Here is a 26,138-nt window from a genome sequence, read left to right on the forward strand (position 1 = left end):
TCATGCTTGATTACTTTCTTACCTTTCAATACTTTTTTTTCCCTTCACTTAAAACCTCACACGAGAATTAAAAATAAAATTGCCTAAAACCGATAGAAAAAAAAACCCGAAGAACAAATTTTAAAACCAGACCTTCAATTTTGTTATAAAATTAAAAAAAAAAAAAAAAGCTATTCGGCAGCCGAAATGGAAGTAGATTTCATAATTTATCACTAAATGCCTGTGTTCTTCCTAAATGAACTTGCGCAAGACCCATATGTAAAAAAAAATTAATCCAAGATAATTTTGAGAATGAGCTTTTCAAGTTAAATCAGAAAAGAATTTTTTAAATTTCTGATGCAAGGGCTGATAAGAAAATAAAAACGACTACAACAGTAAAATTTCATTAATTAGAATTAACTTTTAATTTACTGTTATTTCTGACACAGTTGATTAAGGAAGATAATGATGCATGTGAATTAAAGCTTATTTTATAAGCTTTCAGATGCAATTTACGAAAAAAAAAAAAACGAAGTTATCGCATTCAAAAGTAATTGTAAGAAAAACCAAAAAAAGTTGAACTTTTTCGCGATTTTTGAAATTTTTAATCTGCTCTTATTCGTGATCTACTTGATTGAGGGAAATAAATTAGCATGGAAATTGAAGGTTATTAAATAAGCTTTAAGATACAATTTACAAAAGTATGAAAATTTATTGCATTCAAAAGTTATTGCAAGGAAAACCAAAAAAAGTTGAATTTTTTAAAATTTTAAATCAGCTCGTATTTCTAAAATAACCGACCGATTCACCTCATCCTCGAACTTAACCTCGGTAATTACCCGTAGAATATGGACGCTAAGTTAAAAAAGATCCGTTAAAAATTGAGAGAGTTAGAGTAGAGACAAGGCCGGTTATATCGTATATACATAAACTTTTGAACCATATACATTTTCTGACTCAGATTGACGAGCTGAGTAAGAATATACAAAAATTTTCTTAAAATTCTGACACGAGGACCAATGTAATAGTTAGATTTCTATTAACACTGTAAAAAAAAAAAAAAAAACACACTGTAGTTTCTAATCTAGCAAATTCCTTTCACCAATAGAACTTGATTTTGTTCTACGAAGAGTAGCAGAGTGCTGAGATTGGTTATTAGAATGTCGAAAGCTCAGCGAATGGACTATGAGTATCGATTTCGACGCCATCTGTACATAGTCAAAGCATACATCATAGGTTACCGTGGCTGGTACTCCTCTTGTACCAAAGCCCAGTAACTGTGTAATAGTTTATGCGACCTTACGAAACAAGAACCACGCAAATCGAAGCGAAAGTAGAATCAAAGTCAAAGAGAGAGAGAGCGAGAGAGAGAGAGAGAGAGAGAGAGAGAGAGAGAGAGAGAGAGAAACAACACATCGTGGTATCTTGAGGCTTTACGACGCGATAGCTAGAGATTTAAGGGCCTTTTTCCTTGGCTTTCCTCTCCACTCACTCTCTGGCAACAGTACTCACTCGTTGAACACGCTTCATGTCACAAACTACTCAACCTCACGTTCTTTAGGTTATTTCATCTCCCGATTCTGGTTCGAGCGCCACCATCTTGACGCCTTCGAACACCATTTTGAATTACCACTTTAACCTCACTAAAATCGAGACATTTAACATTTAAATTAAGCTCCCTTTTAATTTAACGTTAGTTTTTTATTAATTTTTGGCTGACGTTTACGAAAACGTATGCATCGATAAATAATACATGCATGGATGTATCTACGGTAAATTTATTACTCAGGAGCAGAAGTAGAATTTTATCAAGCGTGACGGAGACGAAGAGGGAGGCCAAGAGTTATAGATACAGTTTGTTGGGTGGAATGAGATTGCTCCCGCTCCTATCACTGAGGTTTAGTCGTAAGGTCGTGCAGTGAGCGAAAGACCGTGGATTGCTTGAGAGAGAGAGAGAGAGAGAGAGAGAGAGAGAGAGAGAGAGAGAGAGAGAGAGAGAGAGAGAGAGAGAGTAAGAGAACGAACAGGATGGAAATTCAAGAGACAAAGATAGAAAATTAAAGAGGAATTTAGCTGTCGAGTGTCGATCAAATGTGCGAAACTAGATCTGAGGATTTGTCGTCGCGTGTAGTGTTGAACCACGGGTTGTATTTATAAGCTCACTCTGTGCCGTCTAGTGTGTGCCAGACAGATAAAAGGGTGTCAGGGTGTAAGGAAATAACACGGAATGCACCACAATATTGCTTGGCAAGACGACACGTCCTGACGATTCGTATTGTCTCTTGGATCATATAAAACTTTTTTTTATTTATTATCACCATTGTTATTATTTTCTCAATTTACCCGAGTCGAAATTTAAATCGTAGATTCAACGTACTGAACGTTCAAATTGTAAGTTGAACGTATTAGACGTTGAAAACGTAAGATCAACGTATTGAACGTTAAAATCGTCATTTAAACGTAATGGACGTTAAGAACGTATGTTGAACGTACCCAACGTATTATAAATATTAAGAGAACCAATAATTGGTGAAAATAAGTAATATTAAAACTACTCAAATAACTAAACATGCTTGAAACGTAAATAGACAAAAAAAAATTTTTTTTTCAGTTTTGTTAGGGAGATTTTACATTTCTTAACTTAAATTTACCATTTTTTTTTGACAGAAATGCTTTTTCGAAATTTTTTACCCTCAGAATGGTTTCCAAAATTATGTATAATTTTATGAAATATCATTCATACGATTTTATACCAAAAATGGCCTCATAAATCTGTATTTAAAATGATAACTTTTTATAAAATTTTGTACCACTGCACTAATAAAAAATTTAACTTGATTCGAGAGCAAGAATTTTGAACCAAGAACACCATTTTGAAGAAAAAGAATTTCTTAAGTCAAGAGGAAAAATTGTCTAGTCAAGATATAATTCTTGGTTAAAAAAAATTTTCTTGATTTAAGAATTTTTCTTCTTGAGAGTGTTATTTTCTTCAAAATAATGTTCTTGGTTCAAGATTCTTGATCTTGAGTCAAGTTAAATTTTTTATCCGTGTGGATTTTTATAAAAAAAATTAAAATTTTTAACTTCCCGCTAAGAAAATTGAAAATGCGTAGTTATTTGAGTAGTTTTAATATAACTATTTTCACCCATTATTGGTTCTTTTCATATTTATAATGCGTTGGGTACGTTTAACATACGTTTTTAACGTCCATTACGTTTAAATGACGATTTTAACGTTCAATACGTTTAATCTACGATTTAAATTTCGACTCGGGTTGTTTTAAAGAATTTAAATTTAAATCTTTTGAAGCTTTTTTTTACATTTTCCGATAAAACTAATTGAAGATGAAATTAATCTTATTAACTGATATATCGAGATTTTTTTCAAAGGCTTCGATTTGAATTGGTATTATAGATCATTAAAGGAAAGTAGCTCTAAAATCTCGACAAAGAAAAATAAAATTGGGAGCCCTATTAACGACAGTCATAGTCAAAGGAAAAGAAAGTGAAATAAAATAACAAACAGCTTAAGTACTTGCTACTTTTTATTTAATCCTTATTAATGTTATCATTATAATTTTAGTGTCTGACGGTCGACTAGGAGCTCGTTATCGATATTTTTAATAAAGCTCTTCAATAACGAAACTGCTTTCGATAAAAGAGTGCCTTAGGCTCTGCTCCTCTTGATCTTATATATTTTTTATACCGAATAAAATGGAAGGCGCTCAATTCCAATTGTCTTATTCGCGTGACTTGTTCTCTTGGGAAATTAATCTGGGTGACGATTAGACGAAAAGGGGGACGAATATTCAATCAATTACTTGCTTTCTGACAAATCGTTAATACTTCAGCACTTTGTACTAATTAATTATCGATTTACAGCAAAAACTAACGAGGTTGTTAGTCTAAATCAGGGTAACTGTATTTGAACTCGTCGGGTATTTAACTTGGAAAGAGAAAGGTATATATAATAATAGAGCAAAAGCCAATGAATGTTTAAGCAGTTTTATCCAATATCTAATCACCAAGTTTAGTTACAACTTTGTCTCGCCGATATTTTGACGTCCATCCACTTTGACCATACAAGAATATTTCATCGAGCAAAGGCCAACTCTGTTAAACTAAACTAAACTTTTTATCATATAATTTCCATAAAGTATTAACGCTACGAATTTGCAAATAGTTTAGGATTAAAATTATTTAAATTCATCGGGAGATTTTTGACGAAGCTTAAATCAAAAAAATTTATCGAGTATATTTTAGAGTATAATAGCCCTAGCTGTTAAAAGTTGTTTTACGTCGAGCCCAGTCTTTACTTGGGGAAAAAAACTTAAATGATCTTTAGAAAAAAAAAAAATAAATAAATAAAATAAAAAAGTTTAATAGAAGTAGAACAAAAAATGCATTAAACTTTTCTATGGACTTATTGTATTATATATTGAGTAATGGTTAACATCAAGGCTATTGGACCGATGAAACTTTTATTTTTCTTTCGAAAAAGTATGTCTAGAGTCTAGAGAGTGACGTACATATAATACAAACCAAAGTAACCACTGAAATTTGCTTAACAGTCTTTGCAATAAAATAAAAGACACCCTAGGCGAATTTTACTTGAATCAATACTTATAAACTTTCTATACATATATATGAACATGTAAACAGGGGTATAATTTAACCACATTGTATTTTTCTTCAGTTTTATTTGAGTTTTCTTACCGTTTATTGATTTTTTTTATAATTCTGCTCTGCTCGTTGGTCTATCTGTCTTGTCTCGCTGTCTATCATTTAGCAATGGGGATAAAAATTTATTTTCTGTTAAAAATGTCAACCCTCTTGAGACATTGGTAATGATATTTTTTATATTTCAACAGATTTTTTTATTTTTGTACACATAGATTAAAATTAGTAGTTTTTTGGCGGCTGTTTTTACTCTTCGAGGATTCTTAATCACTTTAGGAGGACGCTTTGGAACCATTGTCATTTTGGGGAATTGCTATCCTGACGATCGTTAATCGGGTCAATTCCCTAGGGAGTTATTAATTTAACGTTTGCGGTGATAGTAGCCCAGTAGATGTGTCTATATGTTCTATCTATGTGAGGGTTATCGTATTAGGTTTAATGAAAGAGGGTCAGGTTGGGTCAAAATGAAGGCGACCACGAAATATGTACAACTAATTATCTAAATAATTTATCATTAATACAGATTTAATTATTTATATAAAATTATTATTATTATTTTTTTTTATTATTATTATTACTAGCAATCTTGCATTCACTATGTGACAGCTGTGACTTGTAAACTATAAATAAATAAAATTTTGCTTTATTAAATAATGACTTTTGTTAAATTGAACTGTACTTTTTTAAATATTGAAGTTTTTAAAGATATAAGCACATCCTGATGTTACATTCATCAAGAGCTTTAATTTGAGTACCCACATGCATTTTTCATGTATTTTTCATACATTTATATATATAATATATGAAAAATTGATGTGGGTACTCAAATGAAAGGTCTTGATGAATGTAACATCGGGATGAGCTTAAATCTTTAAAAATGTCAATATTTCACAAGATACAGGGTCATTTCTTAATTATGTATTTAGAGATAGAGTTTTTTGGAATGCAGCCTAAATACTTATCATAGTAAATTGACTTTCGGTGAAAATGATATAAAACCTTGAAAAGTCTCAACTTCAGGTCAAGATGTTTTCAATGATACCAAATTTAACCATAAAAACCGATTTTATTATATAAATACACTGTCCACAAAATTTTGCTCATTCTCTTAATAATATAGATTATTATTATTTCATGTTATACATCATCAAAGAGTTTCCGACAGGATTGTCCGTAGCTTGATGAACATTAAGACTATTAGATTCAGTGTCGGTGTTGTATTCGTGGTACTTGGAGTTGTATTTACCCAAGGCCATGTCTATCAGTGAAAATGAGCATCCTGAAAACCTGGACTCGCAATTGGTGCCCTCAAACCCAGCTTGGTGTGCTTCTGTGTATATGTGATGTTCTTTGGGTTCATGAGACAGGACCGCTCGTTTCAAAGGCATCCTGCAATTCACAATAGCTTCAATAACCTTCCCCTTTTACTTACTCTTACCCCTCTTCCATCAAACAATTCCAAATCCCGGAGCTAAATTTCCGAACAGTAAATAAACAACCCTCTGTAATAGTCTTCTCCATTGTAAATCTCAGATCTCACTCAGAAATTAAGAACCTAATTCCCCGGACGATTACACTGAAAATCGATCGAGATTGGCAACGCCTTGACGCCATAAACAACCGAGTTTCCAAATGGCAGCCATTTTTAACTCCTCGACGCTCGACTTAGTCTTAAGCAGTAAAAAGCCGGCTGTTCCCCGGAGAATATTTTCCCGATTGAATCGTTATTTGGTGTACTAACTATATTGTTACTGTAGATCGTAACGTTGTTACGGTCGTAACGTTCTCTGTCTGTCTGTCTATTGAGTAACATTGTAGCATTTTATCTTCTCCTACCTCTTAAAGAGGAAAACCCTAACCCTAACCCTTTGGCGGCTAACCTTTTCAATGTCATTTATCTTTATGGGAATAACTAAAGAGAAATTCTTACGAGAAAACTATCCTCATCATTTCCTCCAGCAGAGTATTCCCCTTAGGCATCAGAGTTTGAGCGGCTTCACACAAGGCTCGAAGGATGCAAGTACGTCCATTGTACCCCATTCTGTAATTAAAATAAAAATTTGAAAAATATTGTAACTTTAAATTTCAAAAATTCCATTCGGCCTCATCCGAAATGGAAAGTAGATTTCATGTGATATGAGATTTTCTTTGTTTTTGTTATTTGATTTGTTAAATAACAAATGTTTATGTTTATGTTAAGTTAACAAAAAAAAATTCTAATTTTAGTTATAATACTCACGATAACAGAGAAAAAAAATTTGGAAAACGATTGACCATAAAGACCATTCCTGTAACTTTTCACTAATTTTAGTTACTGGGGATTTGCAATTTTGCGATGATTTTGAGCTCTTCAAGCTAAAAAATTTAATTTTTGTGTTATTTTGAGCTCTCCGATTTTTCGATTTTTTTCGTCAAACATATCTCACAAACCAATCAATTGATTTTGACCGGCTCGGTGGTGATCGACGTAGTTTTTTGATGTTAAGATCCGATTAGTTTTTGGAATCGATCGGTAAAGCTCTTCAAAAGTCATTCCAAAAAAACTACATTTGAAAAAAAGTTTTCAGTATTTTAAAATTTTTGAATGGCCTATAAAATTAATAAAAATCTTCATACAGTATAAGTGTTACAAGTCAAATTAAAGGTAATATAATCAGCTTCACCATGAAGTTTCCAGAAATGAGCTCTTTTCTGTCAGTCAAAAGTTATTCAGGGTTAAATTTACGAAACCTGAAATTTCCAAATTTTGAAAATTTTAAATGGCCGCCATTTCTAAACTAATCTACCGATTTTGCTCATCTTCAAACTTTACCTCGGTAATTATCTAAAGAATATTTTAGAAATTCAAAAATATTTTTTTATTCTAAAATAAATTAATCAATACTGTAAATGCTCAACTGGACGACAACAATTTTCTCTTGTTAAGTTTTTCCCTGTTTTCCGAGATAAAAATAAAACGGATCTCGAAGACGTTTCGGATTAATTAAAAGGCATTAACTGCATTATTTAGTAATGGATTTTTTTTTAAAACGTTTAGCTGGATCTTTTTTTTTTTTTTCAAACTTGTCGTCCATCTTCCCTTTAACGTTGGTCGCGAAACGACCGAGACGAGCGTTTATCGACTTTTTTTGTTCTATTTTCATGCGCGTTTTCAATTACCCGGACAACGGGAATGACATCCGACCGCTGGTTCTTTCCATTGTCAATGTGGTTAGACGGTTAAAAATATAAAATAGAAATAAAAATAATAATAATAATAACAATAGTTCTGTAGTAATCGCAATAAAAGAATAAAACTATTGAGAAACATTTAAAATAAGTTTTGATATAACAAACAAACAAACAAACGAACAAACAAGTGGATCATTTAAAAGTTTAGAATTTTTATTTCTACTTTATTTGTTAAAATTTTCAACGATATTTTTATAATATTCAAATAAATTTTGATAGTGTTTTTCCAGGAAAAAATTTTCCAATGTTATATTAAATTTTAGAATGCAAGACTCAACACGGAAAGAACAAGATGACACTGGATATCATTCTAGATTATACTGAGTGAAAAAAAATTTCAGATAGTAGCTCGTATAATCCAGATTACAATGAGTATAATCCAGATATCACTCAGTATAATCTAGATTACACTAGTTACTATCCGAAAATTTTTTTCACCACGGATATCACTGAGTATAATCTGGGATGATATCCAGTGTCATCTTGTTCTTTCCGTGAAAGACAAAATATTTTTTTTATTTTAAATTCATTTTAGGTAAATTGTTTTTTCATTTCACATTTCATAAATTTATTTTATATTTTTAAAGAATGAATTAAAAGAGATTGAGGTCAAGCAATATTTCTAAGAAATGAAAAAAAAATTTTTTTTTTGTTTTTTTTTTTAAACCTCATCCACTTACTAACTTGCCCGGTTATAAAGTTAGTTCGACAGGTACTGGCACGTAATTTGGCCGGTATCTCAGTTCTTTTAATGAACCAAAGATGCTGGCAATGCAAAAAAATTTTAAATACAGAAGAAAAAAAATAAATACCGAACCGCAGGACATTTCTAATGACGAGAGATATTTATTGAGATAAGATTGAATAATATTTTATTTACTTTTCATAAATATTTATAAAATATTGAGATGGATCTGCTATTGAATATTCCGAGTTGCAGGATGATCAAGACTAATAGCATTCCTTTGAATATAAATATCCTTCTACTACAAAAATATTATCAAGTAAGGAATAAATACATCTATTTATAGGATCTGAATTTTTCCTTAACAGGATATTAGAGCGGTCTGCATTGGAATGGATACTTAACAGAAGTTTCTACAATGTTAACTTTATAATTAAACGGTAAAAAAATACTCACGCGTCTATAATGACCTCGAGTTTGTTATAAAGTTCCCGCCGATGTCGTCGTTTAATGTAGTCGTAATCTGATTTCCGATAGTGGATCTTCCCGATCTTACTCTTGCCGATGGGTTCTTTGTTTTTATAGTTTTTTTTAAAATTGTCAACTGCATTGTTGCCGTAAGTTCCCTTATTCGAATTTCCGTAGCGAATCGAATCAGAATTTCCATTGAGAATCCATTGATCTGTCTCGAGCAACGCAGGATGACGGTGCTTTATTGAATCACCCGGTCGACGATCCTGACGGCGAATTTCCAGCAACGGATCCAATGACGGTTTGCTTTCGTTTGGAAGATCGTAAGATATTCCCCAATTCAAACCCTCGGTAAATATATTGTCGGGCGTCAGTGTGTGGATCGTCATGCACAGTGCAATCTATCCAACAAAAACAACAATAATAATACTTACAAAAATAAGGATTTAATACGGAATAAAAAAATTATTTAGTGACAAAATTTTTAGTCATTTATTTGAGAGAAAAAAATATTTTTTACCCATCAATATTATTTGTTATAGTTTACTAATTTTTTTTTTATTCTAAATAAATTACATTAATATAAATGAAGCCTTATTATATCAAAATAAATATTTTTTCCACCAAATAATATTTAAAAGTAGTTACTAAATATTTCTTTGGTAAGTATGGTCTTTGGACTCGGAATTATTTTTTTGGTCTTAAAAAAATCTTAAAATAGTATTGGTTTGTGTTACATTTAAAATCTTAAATGACCGACAATTTTAAGACGATTTTTTTTTTACACGGGCCCATTTTATCATATTAATACACTGGCTACAAAATTTTGCTTATTCTCCTTATAATATAGATTATTTATGTGTTAAAAACTTTTATACGCTAAATTTAGTTAAAAAATTAATTTCTTTGATACCAATGAACGATTTATTTCGTATGAATAAATAATTTGTTAAAGATTACTAAATATTTATTTGGTAGAAATAAATGGGCTTTAATAAATGATTTAGTAACTATTTCTAAATATTTGGTAATGAAAGATTTCTTACTAAATAATTGAGTAACTATAACTAAATCTTATTAAATAAAACTAAATCTTTTTATCAGTGCAATGCAAAAAATAATTTCATTTTAATTTAATAAACTAATAAAAAAAAATGGAAGTGCAGTTGATCGGAGATAAGAAAGAAGAATAAAAACAGAGATGAGAAACGGAATGTAATTGATTGAGTGGGACAACGGTTTGACGTGACCTGAACTAATCACAATTGGCCGTATAGCGGAAGAAAATAAAATCACTTACGGAGAAGCTCGAGCCTTCCGGAAAAACTACGTAACGTTTTCTTCTGGACAGAGATCTTTCGTCGGTGTCCGCTGGACTCATTGTATACAGAAGGATATACAACACCAGGATATATAGCGTCAATCCCCGGTGGCCCTTCTTCCACATCCCTGTCTCCGTTTTATATCTTTGATTCTTTTTTTGTCCTGTTAAATTACGTCCTTTCTTCCTTTTTTTTTTTCTGATCCGCCAGCAGAGAAAGCTCTCCTAAAAAACGTTGCACTTATTATTACAAAAGACATTACGTCGTAACAGTCCGAGAGGGTGAAACAAAAAAATGATAATCCATTAAAAGTTTTGTGTTCCTTTGGTCGGAAAAAGAAGAATGTGTTGAGTAATAAATGTAATATCTGCGGAGTATACTGAGATGGATGTTGCTCTGTACATTGTTGTTACGTTGATGTATTTATAGTTTATTATTTAAAAGAAGCGATAAAATAAGTGAAACGGGATTAAAATTGATGGGAGCCATTGTATTAGTGTCCCGTGGCATAATAATAAGAGTCCAGAATGAATGAGTAAAGTAAAGTATATTTCAGTGTGCCGTACGGCGTGCGTCGTACGTACGCCCGCGTCACAGTAGATGGAACTTCCTGCGGTAGACGGAAGATCGATCCCTCGGTGGGGTGGGAAGGATCGCGGGCCTGGAAATATCTCGTAACTCACTTCGGTAAGCTCTTTAGGAAACAGGAAATTGTTAGTTGGTAGAGTGAAACTGGCGAGAAAATGATCGATAGACATGACTACAACGATACTCCACTCTTTAATGTCCGGAGTGGAGGTCAACTCTCTACAACTATCTCGGCAATCTAGACAAACTTTATTTTCTTTCATCCCCTTTTCCTAATTTAACCTTTTTTTTATTTATTTTTTTTTTTTAATAATTACATTTCTTAAAGCGACATTATTTTATTTTTTGGTATTAAAATAATTTCAGCTAATCTAAGAGTTAAATTTTTATAAAGGACAAGCTGTTACCTGCCCGCTTCGCTGGGCATTTTATAGAGTTGTATTTTTAGATCTAAACTTGAAATTTAATTAGAGTATTGTTTTGACTTTCACAAATTCCAAATTTCATCGAATTAGCATATACCTTCTATCCATTTAATTATTTCAGCTAATATTCATTGTAACTTTCAATGTATAATCATTATACTGTTTGCGTGGCTTTTTTTCAAAAATAAATAATAATTGACACGAACGAGAAAAAAAATTTGAAATGAGAATTTGGAGTCTATAGGAGCTATAGCTTGAAAATTAAAAATTTTTAATGGTAACACCCACCTTCGCAAACCCCTGTGAGATGAGCTATCGTAAAATTTGCCCATAGACTTTTTCTACATCTCTTACGGAAGATTTCTACCAAATTTGGAGTCAATAGGAGCTATAGCTTAAAAACGAGAATTTTTCATTATTAACGCCCCCGCAATCCTCTTTGGGGTAGAATATCGTAAAATTCGTTCATAAATTATTTTTTTATCATTTACAGAAAATTCCTACAAAATTTGGAGTCTGTAGGAGTTATAACTTAAAAATTAAAAATTTTGGTTGTTAATACCCACCCCCGCAACCCTCTGAGAGGAGAGATATCGTAAAATTCGTTTATAGATTATTTCTACATCTCTCACAGAAGAGTCCTACCAAATTTGGAGTCGATAGGAGCTATAGTTTAAAAATAGGAATTTTTCATTATTAACGCCCCCGCAATTCCCCCTCGTGAATTGTAAAATCACGGAATTTTGTAAAATCCGTTCTTAGCTGACCTCTACTCTGCGAAAGGAATATTCCTGCAAAATTTCAAGTCTCTAGGTCTTATAGTTCCAGAGATATCGTGATGAGTGACTATATCTATAGAAAATTTTCTATACATATATAGATTTTTTAATGAAAAAGTTTTAATAATAATTTTTAGTATGAAATAGAAAAGCTTTTTTTAATAATATGATTTATCCAATCTTTAAAGTTGTTAAAAAATTTTTAATTGCATCAATTATAATTTACATAAAAGTTATAACTTTTTATTCGAAAACTTTAGGGGTTTAATAAAATAGTTATGAAAAGAGAATTAATAAAATTAATCGTTCACGGGATGATAACTATATTAATTAATATTTTCATAGCTTTATAGTCGTATATATCTATACATAAATTTTTATGCATAAAGTGCATAATAAAAAAACAAAAAAAATAAAATAAAAATAATGATAGGATAGTTAAATATTTAAAATGAATATGCATAGAGAAATAAAACACGGAGAAGTTTGTACTTTAAATTAAATTTATAATAAATTTAACAATAGAGATATGAGAGACTTACCTGTAACGTGTAAAAATTAATATTGCCGAGTGAAAAATTACGTGTTTTAGTAATTATTTATTTTTTTTTTATCTCGAGAATATAACACCGTGATAAAACAAGTACGCTGTGGTTAATGTTCAACACATGACATATTAACATCTATCTGTGGTATTTCTCTACTCTAGTCACCACTTGTTCACGCAACGGTTCTACACGTCATATTCTCAGTTATTTGCTAAACAATTAGCTCCTCGCGAGATCTTGTATGTTCACTTAAATATTAAACGACTAAATTAAGATTTCAAAATCCTATCCTCTTCTCGTAATAATCCATTAATTTTAATTTAAATTCAAATTGCCCGAGTAATTACAACTCGACTAAAAAATTAAAAAAAAAAAAAATGTTTTATAAATTCTGCTCCTCTTCATTACTATTAAATTAATCCCACCGACTTTTTAAGCCAGGAATTAATAAACCACCAACGCGTTACACCTTTCATGGGCGCCATACACAATTACCCCCACCTTGAACAGTTGACACGACTCAATTGGCTAACGTTAACCAATCAACTTCGCCCGGTAGCCGTAGAGCCGCGGTGGTGGGGGTAAGCCGGTATCAATTCAATTGGTGAACTGTGAGGATATTTAAGACGCTCTAAAAATTATTTAAGGTCAAAAAATAAAATAATAACCCTGGTGGCGATAAAATACCAAAACTCTTTATGATTCTTTTTCCACTCGTAAATTTCAGCTAGGGCGTGGACTTTATTTCCGTTTTATAATCCAATTGTATCGATGACAACTTTATTTCCACTATTAGCATAATTCGGTCAGTTGTACTGAAACTCCGGAGTGCCAATGCTATTTACTGGTAGTTATATGTCTATAAAAAAAAAAGAGAAAAAAACTAATTTAAAGTAATTCAAGTGAAGAAAACGTCTTTTGTATTATTCTTGCCAAGAGTCGTGGTCATGAGGGAGTACCCTGGAACCGCGAGCGCGATATTACCATTTCCCTATTGTCCTGGCCGGTGGTTAACCGTAAATCCCATGTGACTAAAACCTCGACCCAATTTTAAAACTCTTTTTATTTTTTTTTTTTTTACTCCACTGAGAATACAATACCTTTCAACTTCAACTATTATTTTTCTCCCATCACTTATTATTTATTACTCTGTATATATTGATATTTTATTCCGAAAATTCAGCATAATTACTCCTAAAGATTATTCACTAACAACTCCAATAAAGATATCGGACACTGATACGCTTTATGACAGTCATTCATCGATTGATATGCGATGTCATATAAATCTGGATTTTCTTCATTTTCTTCGTGGCTGGAAATATAAGTTAAAGAAAAAAAAAAATACTATCGATTGTCTCCGATATCTGACGTAAACTAAGAATACATATATATGTATTACCTCAATATTACACGTAATAAATCATCCAGGAATGAAATCCCGGGTGGTTGTAAGAACATTTTCGATTCACATATTGTCCTCAGTATGCAATTCTTACCAGGGAACCCGAGTCTGTAAAAAAAGGTCACTATGATTTATATCTCCATTTATATAAATATCTTTTTTAGATACTTATTAACGTCAACATTATTTAGCTTTTTCCTCCGAGCTGTTACTATATAACATACTAGCTATTACCCGCCCGCTTCGCTGGGCATTTTATGGAATTGTATTTTTAGATCTAAACTTGAAATTTAATTAGAGTATTGTTTTGACTTTCACAAATTCCAAATTTCATCGAATTAGCATATACTTTTTATCCATGTAATTTTTCCAGCTAATATTCATTGTAACTTTCAAAGTGCAATCATTATAATGTTTGCGTGGCTTTTTTTTAAAAATGAATAATAATTGACACGAAGAAAAAAATTTGAAATGAGAATTTGGAGGCTATATCTATAGCTATAACTTGGAAATTAAAAATTTTTAATGTTAACACCCACCTTCGCAAACCCCTGTGAGACGAGCTATCGTAAAATTTGCCCATAGACTTTTTCTACATCTCTTACAGAAGATTCCTATCAAATTTGGAGTCGATAGGAGCTATAGTTTAAAAACGGGAATCTTTCATTGTTAACGCCCCCGCAACCTCCCTTGTAGGTGGAATTTTGAAAAATCCGTTCTTAGCTGACCTCTACTTGGCGAAAGGAATATTCCTGCCAAATTTCAAGTCTCTAGGTCTTATAGTTCCAGAGATATCGTGATGAGTGACTATATCTATAGAGAGTCTCCTATATATATGTAGATGATATAGATAAAGTGACGGGTAAAAATAAATATTTCTGTTAAATGAATTTTATCATTCTTTCGGCTATTAATTTCACTCTGACTGGTTTATTTTCCCTTTGATATAAAATTTCCGCACCGAACAATCATGTAATAAACTTCTCGCTTTGTTTCAATTGATAAACCGGAGTAAATTCGTTAAATCCTATACAATTCCCAGCACATTTTCCCAATTTTACAATATACATCTCTACATAAATTGTGACATTATTGTTAATTACTTTGGTTTACACGATAGATAAATTTCAGAAGTAGTAATACTAATTTTGTAGTGTTGATGCTTGCCAGGACCTTTTTATATAATTACCACAATAATTTATAATTAATCAATGACCTTGTTGTTATTAATTACTCTTGAGAAAATTTGTATAAAATGAAAAGCTCTTGAGAAAAATAATTAATAATAAAATTACCTTTGGAGAGCTAATTCAAAAGTGTTGTAAAAATCTCGTTTGTGTCGACGTAGCTTGTGGTTTGATTTTTTTCGAATTATTTTTTTCTCAGAGGCAATTTCATCGGAAGGGATTGGCCAGATTATGTCAAACTCTAGATCAAGATTCCAATTGGTCGGCTCTTTGACTTGGATTGATTTCAAGCCTGTTACGGTGATCTAGAAGTTGGAGGTGTATAATGTTAGCTCTAATGAGAGTAATAATAAAGCTGATGGGTGTAATTAATGGGAGGTTGTAAGTGTAATGATAGTTTGGTTTAAGCGGTAGATAAAGATTTAGTGTGATTTAGCTTACCACGAATGTGGTGCTCTTGGGAAACACCAGGTGTCGTCTTTTGCGATGTAGTAGTTTAGTAAAGTTAGCTCCAGTTCCAATTCTAGTTCCAGGTGTCACAGTATCCAGAGGACACTCTGAGTTAGCAAGAGTCAACTGCAGAATCTCAAGAACACTTTGGATGATGAGGAACGAATGTTTAACTCTCATGACGAGTTATTTCTACGTGAAAAAAATTAAATTTAAACTTTTTTCGAGTCTTGGCTCGATAATACTCTGAAGAGGGGAAAACAACTGCTAAATTTTCGAGAAGTAACTCAGATGAAAGTATGAAAGAGTCTTTTAGTGGATATGAAAACTCGTTCGACACCCGTTACTACCAGAACCAGAGCCAGAGCTGACAGATTGTTTGACGTAAGAGTTATCGGAGTTCCAGACACCTCATCAGTATTAACGCAAGTCAAGTGTTATATCTGTCTGGGTTTTTTTTTATAAAAATTATTTTTTTCTTATTTTTGTAATCATCGAAAAAAAATTTTTCTATCAAATTTTCATTATTAAACTTTCATTATTAAACTTTTTCATATCCTGAAAGTTGATAAAATAATTTTTTATCAGGGAATAAAAACATAACTTTATTGGAAATCCCGGAGAATATAAATGTTTTTATCAGTGAAACTCTTCTTTTATCATAAATCACAATCTGAAAAGCCACGGGGGGAAAAAAAATAATCTAAACACAAAACAATATATTGAATATATCTAAAAATGTAAAATCCATAGAAGCTCGTGATAAAATAATATCATTTTTCATCAGAGTTAGTTTTTTCTCATCACTTTTAATCTGACAAATGAACGCGCTAAAAAATAAAGAAAGTCAACCAAAAAATAAACTTTTAGCAGAATTTTTTTTATTCATTATTATTATTATTATTATTATTATTATTAATTTTTTTTTTTAATTATTATTATTATTATTGTGCACACGCTGTATAGTTTTATAAAAAAGTTTAGCCTTTTAGTTTTTATCCATCTCTCTGTTACTATGTATATATTTGTACAGAGTATATATATGAGAACATATGAAGGATGTTGTTAGTATACGACGATGAACTGCGACACTGGCTCGCCAGCAGGAAATTACACTCCTGCATTTGTATAAATATAAATAGAAGTACATACTCGTGATATCTAAAGTTTTAATCCTAGATGACGTTTTCCTTGTTCCCGGTGACATTCATACGTATATTTTAATACTTCAACATATGTAAATAATATTTTTATTCTTCTCCGAGCCATAAAAAATAAATTTGTCATAAAGTTATACATGAAAAATAACAATAATAATAATAATAATAAAAATAATAAGAAAAAGAAAATTAATAATATGAGGCATGTTAGTGTATACAAAATGTTTATTAATATAAATTTCAATAAAGAATAAAATATCATAAATTTAAGTAAAAATGATAGAGTAGGTATGCGATTATTAATAAAATTCCACGGGGTTATTTTCATCCTCGTCATTTTAATACTATCTTTCTCAGTTACTTTCCCTCGAGTAGCGCTGTAAGCGTCTCATAAATTTATCACTACCAAGTTCAGTCCTCGGTGAATTTAACCGTTATCGATGTTAAATTATCGCTTAACCCCACGAGAAAAACTTATCTCGTTATTTCTTGTTACTTTTTCTTTATTTTATTTCTTCTTTTCTTTCTTTCTGCATCTCTCTTTTTTATTTTCTTCAGTCCTTAATTATATATTAATTCAATGTAAAAAACGAATCTGAGCATGTAGGATACAGATGGTCGCAATCATTTATCGAGTCATGAGCAAGCTCGTATCGAGTTTTAGGATCGACGTTGTAAGAACCACTGGGTAAACTGTAAAGAAAATATTAAATAATAAAATTTAAAGTTATTTAATAAAATAAGCAGTTAATTGAATTAATGCTCGAGCATAATAACAAAATAAATAAGATTAGTTTTTTATGAGGCTTCGTGTGACATATGAATATATAATGTAATATAATATGAAATAGATAAGGTCGTCAGGTTTATAAATGGGAAACAGAAAATGGGAAAAGTGATTTTAATAACAGAGTAAATGACGTTGAGCACTCACGTGAATATAGAAAAGAGAATTTCTTGCATGAAGGTGCCTTTTCCGACGTCGGAGTCATTTCTTCTTGCTGCTTGACAAAGAGCCTTAAGTACGCAAGCTTTTCCGTCTTTACCCCGTCTGCAAAGACAAAGACATCGTACTTTATTGTTAATCATTTATGTCTTCAATTTATCTTGGAAATTTATTTCTCTCTCTTTTTAACAATAATAAATTTTTAGTATATTAATTTTTATTATTATTATTATCATCCAACAACAATTTTAAGTCGTTAATGAAAATAATAATAATAATAACTAGCAATCTTGCAGTCACTATGTGACGGCTGTGACTTGTGAACTGTAATTAAATAAAATTTTTACACTATTAAATAATGACTTTTGTTAAATTGCACTGTACTTTCTTAAATATTGATCTTTTTAAAGATATAAGCTTATTCCGATGTTACACACCTCAAGAGCTCTTATTTGAGTACCCACATGCATTTTGATATATTTTTCATATATACGTATATATAATGTATATAAATATATAAAATATATCAAAAATTGATGTGGGTACTCAAATGAAAGGTCTCGATGAATGTAATATCAAGATGAGCTTATATTTTTGAAAATGTTAATGATTCACAAGATACAGGGTCATTTCTTAATTATGAATCTAGAGATAGAATTTTTTCGTATGCAGCCTAAAGACTTATCATAATAAATTAACTATCGGTGAAAATGATATGATAATTGAAAAAGGCATAAACTATAATCAAGACCTTTGCAATGACACTAAATTTTACTAAAAAAACCGATTTTATTACATGACTATCCTGCATGGAAAGAAAAAGATGATACTAGATATCATCCCAGATTATACTCAGTGATATCTGTGGTAAAAAAAAAATTCCAGATAGTAGCTGGTATAATCTAGATTATACTGGGTGATATTTGGATTATACTCATTGTAATTTGGATTATACTAGCTACTATCTAAAAAATTTTTTCACTCAGTATAATCTGGGATGATGGCCAGTGTCATCTTGTTCTTTCCGTATGGAGACAAAATTTTTCTCATTCTTTTAATAATATAGATTATTATTATTAAATGCTCAGGGGGGTTATCCCCGGAGTCCGATTCTCTGAGGGCCCAGCCTGAGCTCCATCCGTTACTGCTGGACCACTCCGCACAACAAGGCGGTTAGTGATCACAGCAGGCCAAAGTCATTTCCCTTAAGAGACGGAGAGAACCAAGTAAAACAGCCTTCTGCATCCTAACTGCCAAGAACTCAGCTTTTGATGAACAAGCTGGAACTTTGGCAGGTGAGGATACAAAAGACTGTTTCATCCCTCCTAGGACGCCAACAATCAGGACGACAAGCTTGACACGGTAACCTGGGTAAAGTTTGCCAATTTCAAACAGGAGGTCCTGATATATTTGTCTTTTGTGCTCTTCGTTGGCTGAGATGTTATATTCAGCCGGGGCCGAGAACTCAATGACATAAATGTCACGAGTGGCCTTGTCGAAGAGCACAATATCAGGTTTGTTGTGATCTATCCGCCGGGTTGTTGCAAATGGCATGTTCCAATAAATTTTGCAACTGTCATTCTCAACAACCTGGGGAATATCTCCTGGCAGATAAGGCAGCACTGGTGTCACGTCAATACCGTAGCAATGACGAAGATAGTAGTACAGTACTCTCAGGGCAGCATTGTGACGCTGGATATATGCACCTCTCGCCAGCACTGGACATGCCGACAAAAGATGCATAAGCGTCTCCGGATGTTGTCTACACCTCCTACAGGAAGTGTCCGGTAGCTGCACCTGGAGCATCTTGCTACGGTACTCAAGAGTGTTAATGACACCATCTTGGCAGGCAAATATGAACCCTTCAGTCTCGGACATCAGGCCAGCTGACTTTAAGAAGGAAAACGTCAGCTGGGTGGACAAGCCATGATCACGCACGTGTTTAAAGAACACGCTGTGCATGGACTTGTCCATCAGTTCGCCAAGGAGTAGTTTTTCCTCGGTGTTCCTGATGACGCTCTTAAATTCCTCCTTTCGGAGTTCCATAAGAGCGTTTATTTCTCCAAGACCTTGCCGCATAAGGGTTCTTGCCGCATATATTGCTGCCTTATATAAGAATGACCCCTTATGTTCATTTTCATGTTTATGTACAATTTGCATAAGAAAGTCATCCTCGTCTGCAGTGAAATTGACAACTTCGTGTGTTAAACCCAGGACCAAACGGTCGTGAAGCCGCTCCAAACTCTGCAAACCTCTCCCACCGATGGATCGGGGGAGGTATAATCTGGCGACTGATGAATTGGGGTGCATGCTCCGATTCATATTGATGATCTTACGGGTTTTGATGTCGAGATCTCGTAAATCCTTTCGGGCCCATTTCAGGACACCGAAAGTGTATAGTAAGACTGGGACAGCGAGCATATTAGTAGCTGAGACTTTGTTTTTGCCGGAAAGTTCGGAGGACCAAATTTTCCGGAGTCTCCTAACATACTCGCTCTGGAGAGTTGCTCGGACTTCAGAGACCGCATGCATGCGGTGCTCTTCCATTCCTAGATATCTATACAACTCCCCGGCGTCTAATTGTCTTAAGACGCTCCCATCCACTAACTCGACATCATCACCAGTATCAGAGCACTTACCCCTCGCCAGATGTACGACCGCACACTTGTCCAACCCAAAAGACATTCCGACATCTCGTGTGTACTCTGCTACGATGTTGAGGGCCGCTTGTAGATGATCTTTATCAGCTCTATACAGCTTCAGATCATCCATGTAAAGCAGATGGGTGATCGAATAGTTTCGATCACCCGGAGGCCCCACAGAGTACTCACGAGTTTTACGGAGAGCAACAGATATAGGCAGCAGTGAAACGCAAAACAGCAGAGGGCTCAAGGAATCACCTTGGAAGACCCCCCGTTTATACTCTACAACTCCGGTTACGTGCAATGCATTTCCACTTCCAATGTGAAAACGCGTTCGCCAGAGCTGCATTGTACGCCGAATGCATTCCACTATTTCCGGATTGACTCCCAGGCATTTGAGTAGATATAAAATCAACTCATGTGGAGTTGAGTCAAATGCCTTGCGATAGTCAATCCAAGCCATTGACAGGTTGCGTTGATAGTAGATCGCATCTTGTAAGACGCATCGATCCACTATCAGGTTCTCCTTGCAACCTGACAGGCCTCTTTACTGCCACGTTGTTCATATATCTGTTGCCATACAGGCTCTATCTGCTGCAAGATACGGTTATTTAAAATTTTTGTAAAAATTTTATAAACCGCATTCAAGCAGGTGATAGGCCTGAAATTCTTAGGGTCAGACAAGTCACCTTTTTAGGTATCAGTACGGTTCGCCCTTCTATAAGCCAGTTCGGAATCGGATCGTCAGCTCTAATGTACGATGTAAATATGCAGGCCAAATGGAGGTGGGTAGAAGTAAACTTCTTCCACCAGAAGACATTAATGCCATCTGGTCCCGGGGCAGCCCAATTTTTGCTGCCATTTAGAGCTGAACGAACTTCATCCACACTGACTGCAGGGCTCTCTTCATCAGCATTCTGCCGACGGTGTTCCCGACAGAATGCTTTGAAGTCGTGCAGAGCTGGAGTATTGGCGTTCACGTTTGGTTGATCTCCATACAACTCAGTCCAAAAAGCTTCCACCCGCTCAGGTGTTGGATAAGTCCCAGTAACATCGGTCTTTGGTGTCAGAAACCGTGAAGGGCTGGATCGAAACAACGAGTTGTCGACCAACCGCTTCAGCCTTTTCTCTAGTGACTTTTTGGCAGTCACTAGAGCCCGCAATTTATTAAGAGACTCTTCTTTGATGACAAGAAGAGTACTCTTGTTCAGTGTGTGATGATGCCACCGAAGTTCAGCAACAATGCGTCGAATTTGGGGCGTGTATGCTTTTTGAGTTGTTTCGAACTCAATCACACACTGAATGCGGGAGACATGTTTTCGGGATCTGTCAATTTTGGAGCCAAGTTGTAAGATGCGCTGTCTCAACCTTGCCTCGATCGAGAGACAATGTCTCTCTCTCGGAAAAGCCGAAACTGCTGCACCATACACAACCTGGCTCACAGTGAGCAGGGTGGAGTCCTCCAGGATGGTTGCACGGAGATCTTCGTTTACCGCTTCAAGCTGTTGTTGGGAGTAAGTTATCTTTTTAGATATACTTACTTGCCGTCCTACAAAGGGATTGTTGTTGTCCAAGGAGGAATGGCGTCGCTCTTGGTGTAGTTGCGCCGGAAAGGAAAGTCTATTAGACTGCCTTCTGTCCGGCACAAGCGATCTTCTATTTCGCCGAAGATGAGCGGCATAATTACGCAGGTGTTTGGGCGTAAAATGCGCTAGCTCCGGATGCATATCACTCCAAAGAGTGTGCATCCGGGCCATATAGCCGCTCACCCCCGGCTCGCTACGTTGGTAGCACACCAAGAGATCGACTCTCAGTTCCTCCGTCCACTTAAAGTAAGTCCTTAAGGCGCCAGGGTCGTCATCTTTCATCGGGTCCGGCGTGCTCCTCCCACCTGATGAATGGTCCTCATTCGAAAAGGACCGATTGTGGGGAGCACTTCTGAGTTGGTATCTTGTGGTAACTCAGTTATTTCCATGCAGTGGGTAGTTGGCCCACTGCACGGGCTACGTCGTTCGCCTACAGACCTGATGTTATGGTCTGCATTTCCCGCGATGCGCCGCTTGGAGGCCACGTAGCAAGCACCGCTAGATTATTATTATTATTATTATTATTATTATTATTATTATTATTATTATTATTATTATTATTATCCAACCAAAATTTGACGTTAATAATAATAATAATAATAATAATAATAATTTTGTATCTAGAATATTCAAAAGATTTTAATTTAGTGTCAGATTGCAAAATAATTTTGAAAATCAATATTCAAGTAAATTCTGCTATTTAGAATTAAAATTAGCTTCTATGTTACAATCACTTAATTGGAGCAGATATTATACTTCGATAATGAGTAAAAGCACTCCTAATTACTCGGATGATTGATTTGAATTATTAATTTAACGAATAAATAATAAATAATGTCAATTCAAAATCAATATATTGGATAAATAATTATTGTTAACTAAAATTACGGGTGATTATTTGTGAACTGAGTGATGGTATCAATAATAATAATAATAACAAAGTTTATTATCGTCGCAGAGTGATAACAGGAAAATAAGCTCAACGTCACGTTACTAAATGACTCAACGTCTAGTCCGTGAAAAGCTTAACATTAGAGCAGTAAATATCAGGAGCCGTGTTGTAGATATGACGTTACACGGTTAAGAACCCACTGAAGTAGAAGTAGAAGGGTAATAGCTCAGTGCTGCTACTGACATCTTTCCCGGGGTGTAATAACCAACTGGCTCTAGTTGTACTCATATAACTTATGAGTAAAGTGTGTGTAAATATTAAATGCAGATAATTCATGTTTGTAAATGTCGGAGACGAGTAATTGAGTGAATTTGAATATTATTATATTATTAAGGATTTTTTTTCCAAGCTTATGGTGATTTGTTTAATTATTTTGACGGGAGGGCATAATACTAGAGAAAATGATGTTAGTAGAAGGATAACATCGTTAGAACTCATCGGTCGGACGGATATAGCCAGCCTCCAAAATGTATCCCCAGGGCATGTGATAGTACTGCAATATCGATATCTTACAAACTAAACCGAGCTATTCCTGTGTATATAGATTGTCTTAAGCTTGATAACTTGCCATCAACCAGAGGTTATCTTTATTATATCGATCACTATCCATAAAGCATATTTATTTATTATATACAGCCAGACATATAGGCAGGTTTAAATTGATAAAATTTAGTTATTAAAAATTTTATTAAAAAAATGTGAATAATTTTTTTTAAATAGAAAGAAAAAAATTATTTTTTTTACCTGCATAAAAAAAAATTAAATTAAATGAAGAGCAAAATTATTGAACCAAAAAAAACATCAATTCAAGAATTTTTATACTTAAGGGGGACCACTGTGACGATTGAAAAAAAGAGGTGATTTTCGAGAATTTTTTTGCCAGGGAAAATAAAGGAATTTGGGGATCGGATTTTTTTATTTTATTAAGGGTACATTAAAGATTATTAACCTAAATTTTTATTAAAAAGTATTTAATTATTACAAAGTTATAAACAATCTCGTAGAGCACTGGAGAAAATTTCCCCCCTCCATGGTCGGTTCAATAACTCAAAAACGGATCATCTGAAAATAAAAATCCAAATTGCTTATTAATCAGTAACGATGTAGTTATTGTCGGACGTACAGAATTTAAAAAATTTTGATTTTAAAGATTTTTTTAGCCGGGTTAAAACAAAACAAAAAACAGTAGTAATAGTGAGAAAATTTTCAATCAGTCACCATTTTTTTTTAAATGAAAATTTTCAAAATTCTGTACGTGCAAAGATAACTACACCCTTACTGATTAAAAAGCAATTTGGGTTTTTATTTTCAGATGATCCGTTTTTGAGTTATCGAATTGACCATAGATAGGGAAATTTTTTTTAGTGTTCTACGAGATCGTTAATAACTTTGTAGTAATTAAATATTTTTTGATAAAAATTTAGGGCAATAATCTTTAATGTACCCTTAATAAAATTTTAAAAATCCGATTCTCAAATTTCTTTATTTTCCCTGTCAAAAAATTCTCGAAAATCACCTCTTTTTTCGATCGTCACAGTGGTGTTCCCCCTTAAAGATATAAATTCCTCCCGACTTTACACTCATTAAGACCTTTCATTTAAGTACCCAGATCAATTCTTTCATATATTTTATATATTAAATATATTTCACAAGTACCATATATATAAAATATATACAAAAAATGCCATGTGGGTACATAAATGAAAGGTCTCGATGAGCTTAGATCTTTAAAAACGGCAATAATTAAGAAATTACATTATATGTTGTGAACTATGGACATTTTTAAAGATATAAGTTCATCCCAACATAACACTCATCAAGACCTTTCATTTTAGTACCCACATCAATTTTTCATATATTTATATATTATATACAATATATATATGTATATATGAAAAATATATGAAAATGCATGTGGGTACTCAAATAAAAGCTCTTGATGAGAGTAACATCAGGATAAGCTTATATCTTTAAAAACGTCAATATTTAAGAAAGTACAGTGCAATTTAACAAAAGTCATTATTTAATAAACCACAATTTTATTTATTTATAGTTCACAAGTCACGGCAGTCACATAGTCACTGCAAGGTTGCTAGTTTATATTAATCTTGCATAAATAAATAAATTACAGAAAGAAATTCATTTATTAATTTTTATTTTCCTAAATTTATTAAATTAAATTCTTGCCTTGGCATATAGATGAATAAATAATGAAATAAAATAAAATTAGTGTTAATAAAGAAAAATAATATAACGGATTTGTGGGATATTGTATCAAGATATTATCACGGATTGATGCTAAACTTTGATGGTTTTGAGAATTTTCAGTAAGGTCGAGGCATTGAAAATTACTGGTAGAGGCACACTAGTTTCTTTGAGCTCTTTATAATAAATACTCTATTTTCATTTGAGCTCTCTTTGTCTATGAAAAGTCTAAGTAAATATAGCTTTTAAAAATTTTTTTTCGGTTTAAGAATTTTTTTGGCTTCTCTGGAAGTTAAAAAAAAAATCTTATAAATATTTCACAGCTTTAGTTTTCTTCTATATCAATTTTTGTAAAGTTTAAATTAGATTGATTTAATGACTTACGTGGTCAACATTGACTCAACTTTCGGATACAACTCTCTCCTGCTGCGGCGATGGTAAACCTCGGCGGGTTTTCGATAAGGCACCGTGTCTTTGTGAGGAAGCTCCCAAGCGAGCCCCGCAGTTACACCTACCGTGAAGAAGCTTTCCGGCTTGGCATAGGTCCCGATCGTCAGACAATAAATCAACTGCATTTACATTCATTATATTGTTTTTTCGGTCTATTATATTCGGCGGAAAAAAATTCGACTTACCTGGACGTTACTACCCTGGGGAAATATTAGATATCTCGTTGGTAATTCTCTTTTTGTTCTGTTAGACTTACAACCTAGATCGTTTGCCTCCGCAATTGCCAAAATAGTAAATAAAATTAATAGAGGAAAAAAACTCGGATTGATATTTGTTGTCATTTCGAGTTTAGAACTACAACTGACTTTTTACTCGCAGTACTGTGATAAATATAACGGTTTAACTTTTTAAAAACTCGCTAAGTACTCAAATAAATACTTATTGCTT

The 26,138-nt window shown here is 33.1% G+C and overlaps 3 protein-coding genes and 1 long non-coding RNA gene across 4 annotated transcripts; all 4 read right to left on the bottom strand.

Annotated features, from left to right (window-relative positions):
- Nucleotides 1-5,705: 5,705 nt before the first annotated feature.
- LOC141534541 (uncharacterized) lies at nucleotides 5,706-12,841 on the bottom strand. Its single transcript, XM_074253935.1, has 5 exons — nucleotides 12,703-12,841; nucleotides 10,347-10,592; nucleotides 9,032-9,447; nucleotides 6,590-6,700; nucleotides 5,706-6,048 (listed from the first exon to the last, which is right to left on the bottom strand). Exons 2-5 carry the CDS (start codon nucleotides 10,491-10,493, stop codon nucleotides 5,787-5,789), a joined length of 936 nt encoding a protein of 311 aa, XP_074110036.1. The 5' UTR covers nucleotides 10,494-10,592; nucleotides 12,703-12,841; the 3' UTR covers nucleotides 5,706-5,786.
- On the bottom strand, nucleotides 7,001-7,924 carry LOC141534542 (uncharacterized). The gene is made up of 3 exons (XR_012480432.1): nucleotides 7,276-7,924; nucleotides 7,090-7,202; nucleotides 7,001-7,014 (listed from the first exon to the last, which is right to left on the bottom strand). It is a non-coding gene; the product is annotated as an uncharacterized LOC141534542 (long non-coding RNA).
- A 625-nt stretch (nucleotides 12,842-13,466) lies between the features above and the next one.
- LOC141535323 (uncharacterized) lies at nucleotides 13,467-15,930 on the bottom strand. Its single transcript, XM_074255191.1, has 4 exons — nucleotides 15,742-15,930; nucleotides 15,409-15,605; nucleotides 14,111-14,221; nucleotides 13,467-14,023 (listed from the first exon to the last, which is right to left on the bottom strand). Exons 1-4 carry the CDS (start codon nucleotides 15,928-15,930, stop codon nucleotides 13,903-13,905), a joined length of 618 nt encoding a protein of 205 aa, XP_074111292.1. The 3' UTR covers nucleotides 13,467-13,902.
- A 1,187-nt stretch (nucleotides 15,931-17,117) lies between these two features.
- On the bottom strand, nucleotides 17,118-26,032 carry LOC141535324 (uncharacterized). Its single transcript, XM_074255192.1, has 4 exons — nucleotides 25,877-26,032; nucleotides 25,626-25,810; nucleotides 17,845-17,961; nucleotides 17,118-17,603 (listed from the first exon to the last, which is right to left on the bottom strand). The coding sequence occupies exons 1-4, from the start codon at nucleotides 26,030-26,032 to the stop codon at nucleotides 17,483-17,485; spliced, it is 579 nt and encodes a 192-aa protein (XP_074111293.1). The 3' UTR covers nucleotides 17,118-17,482.
- Nucleotides 26,033-26,138: the final 106 nt, after the last annotated feature.

This window comes from Cotesia typhae, unplaced genomic scaffold (genome assembly GCF_013202065.1).
Source record: "Cotesia typhae breed Kobodo isofemale line unplaced genomic scaffold, CoteBio_Ctyphae scaffold_13, whole genome shotgun sequence".
Lineage (NCBI taxonomy): Eukaryota > Metazoa > Arthropoda > Insecta > Hymenoptera > Braconidae > Cotesia > Cotesia typhae.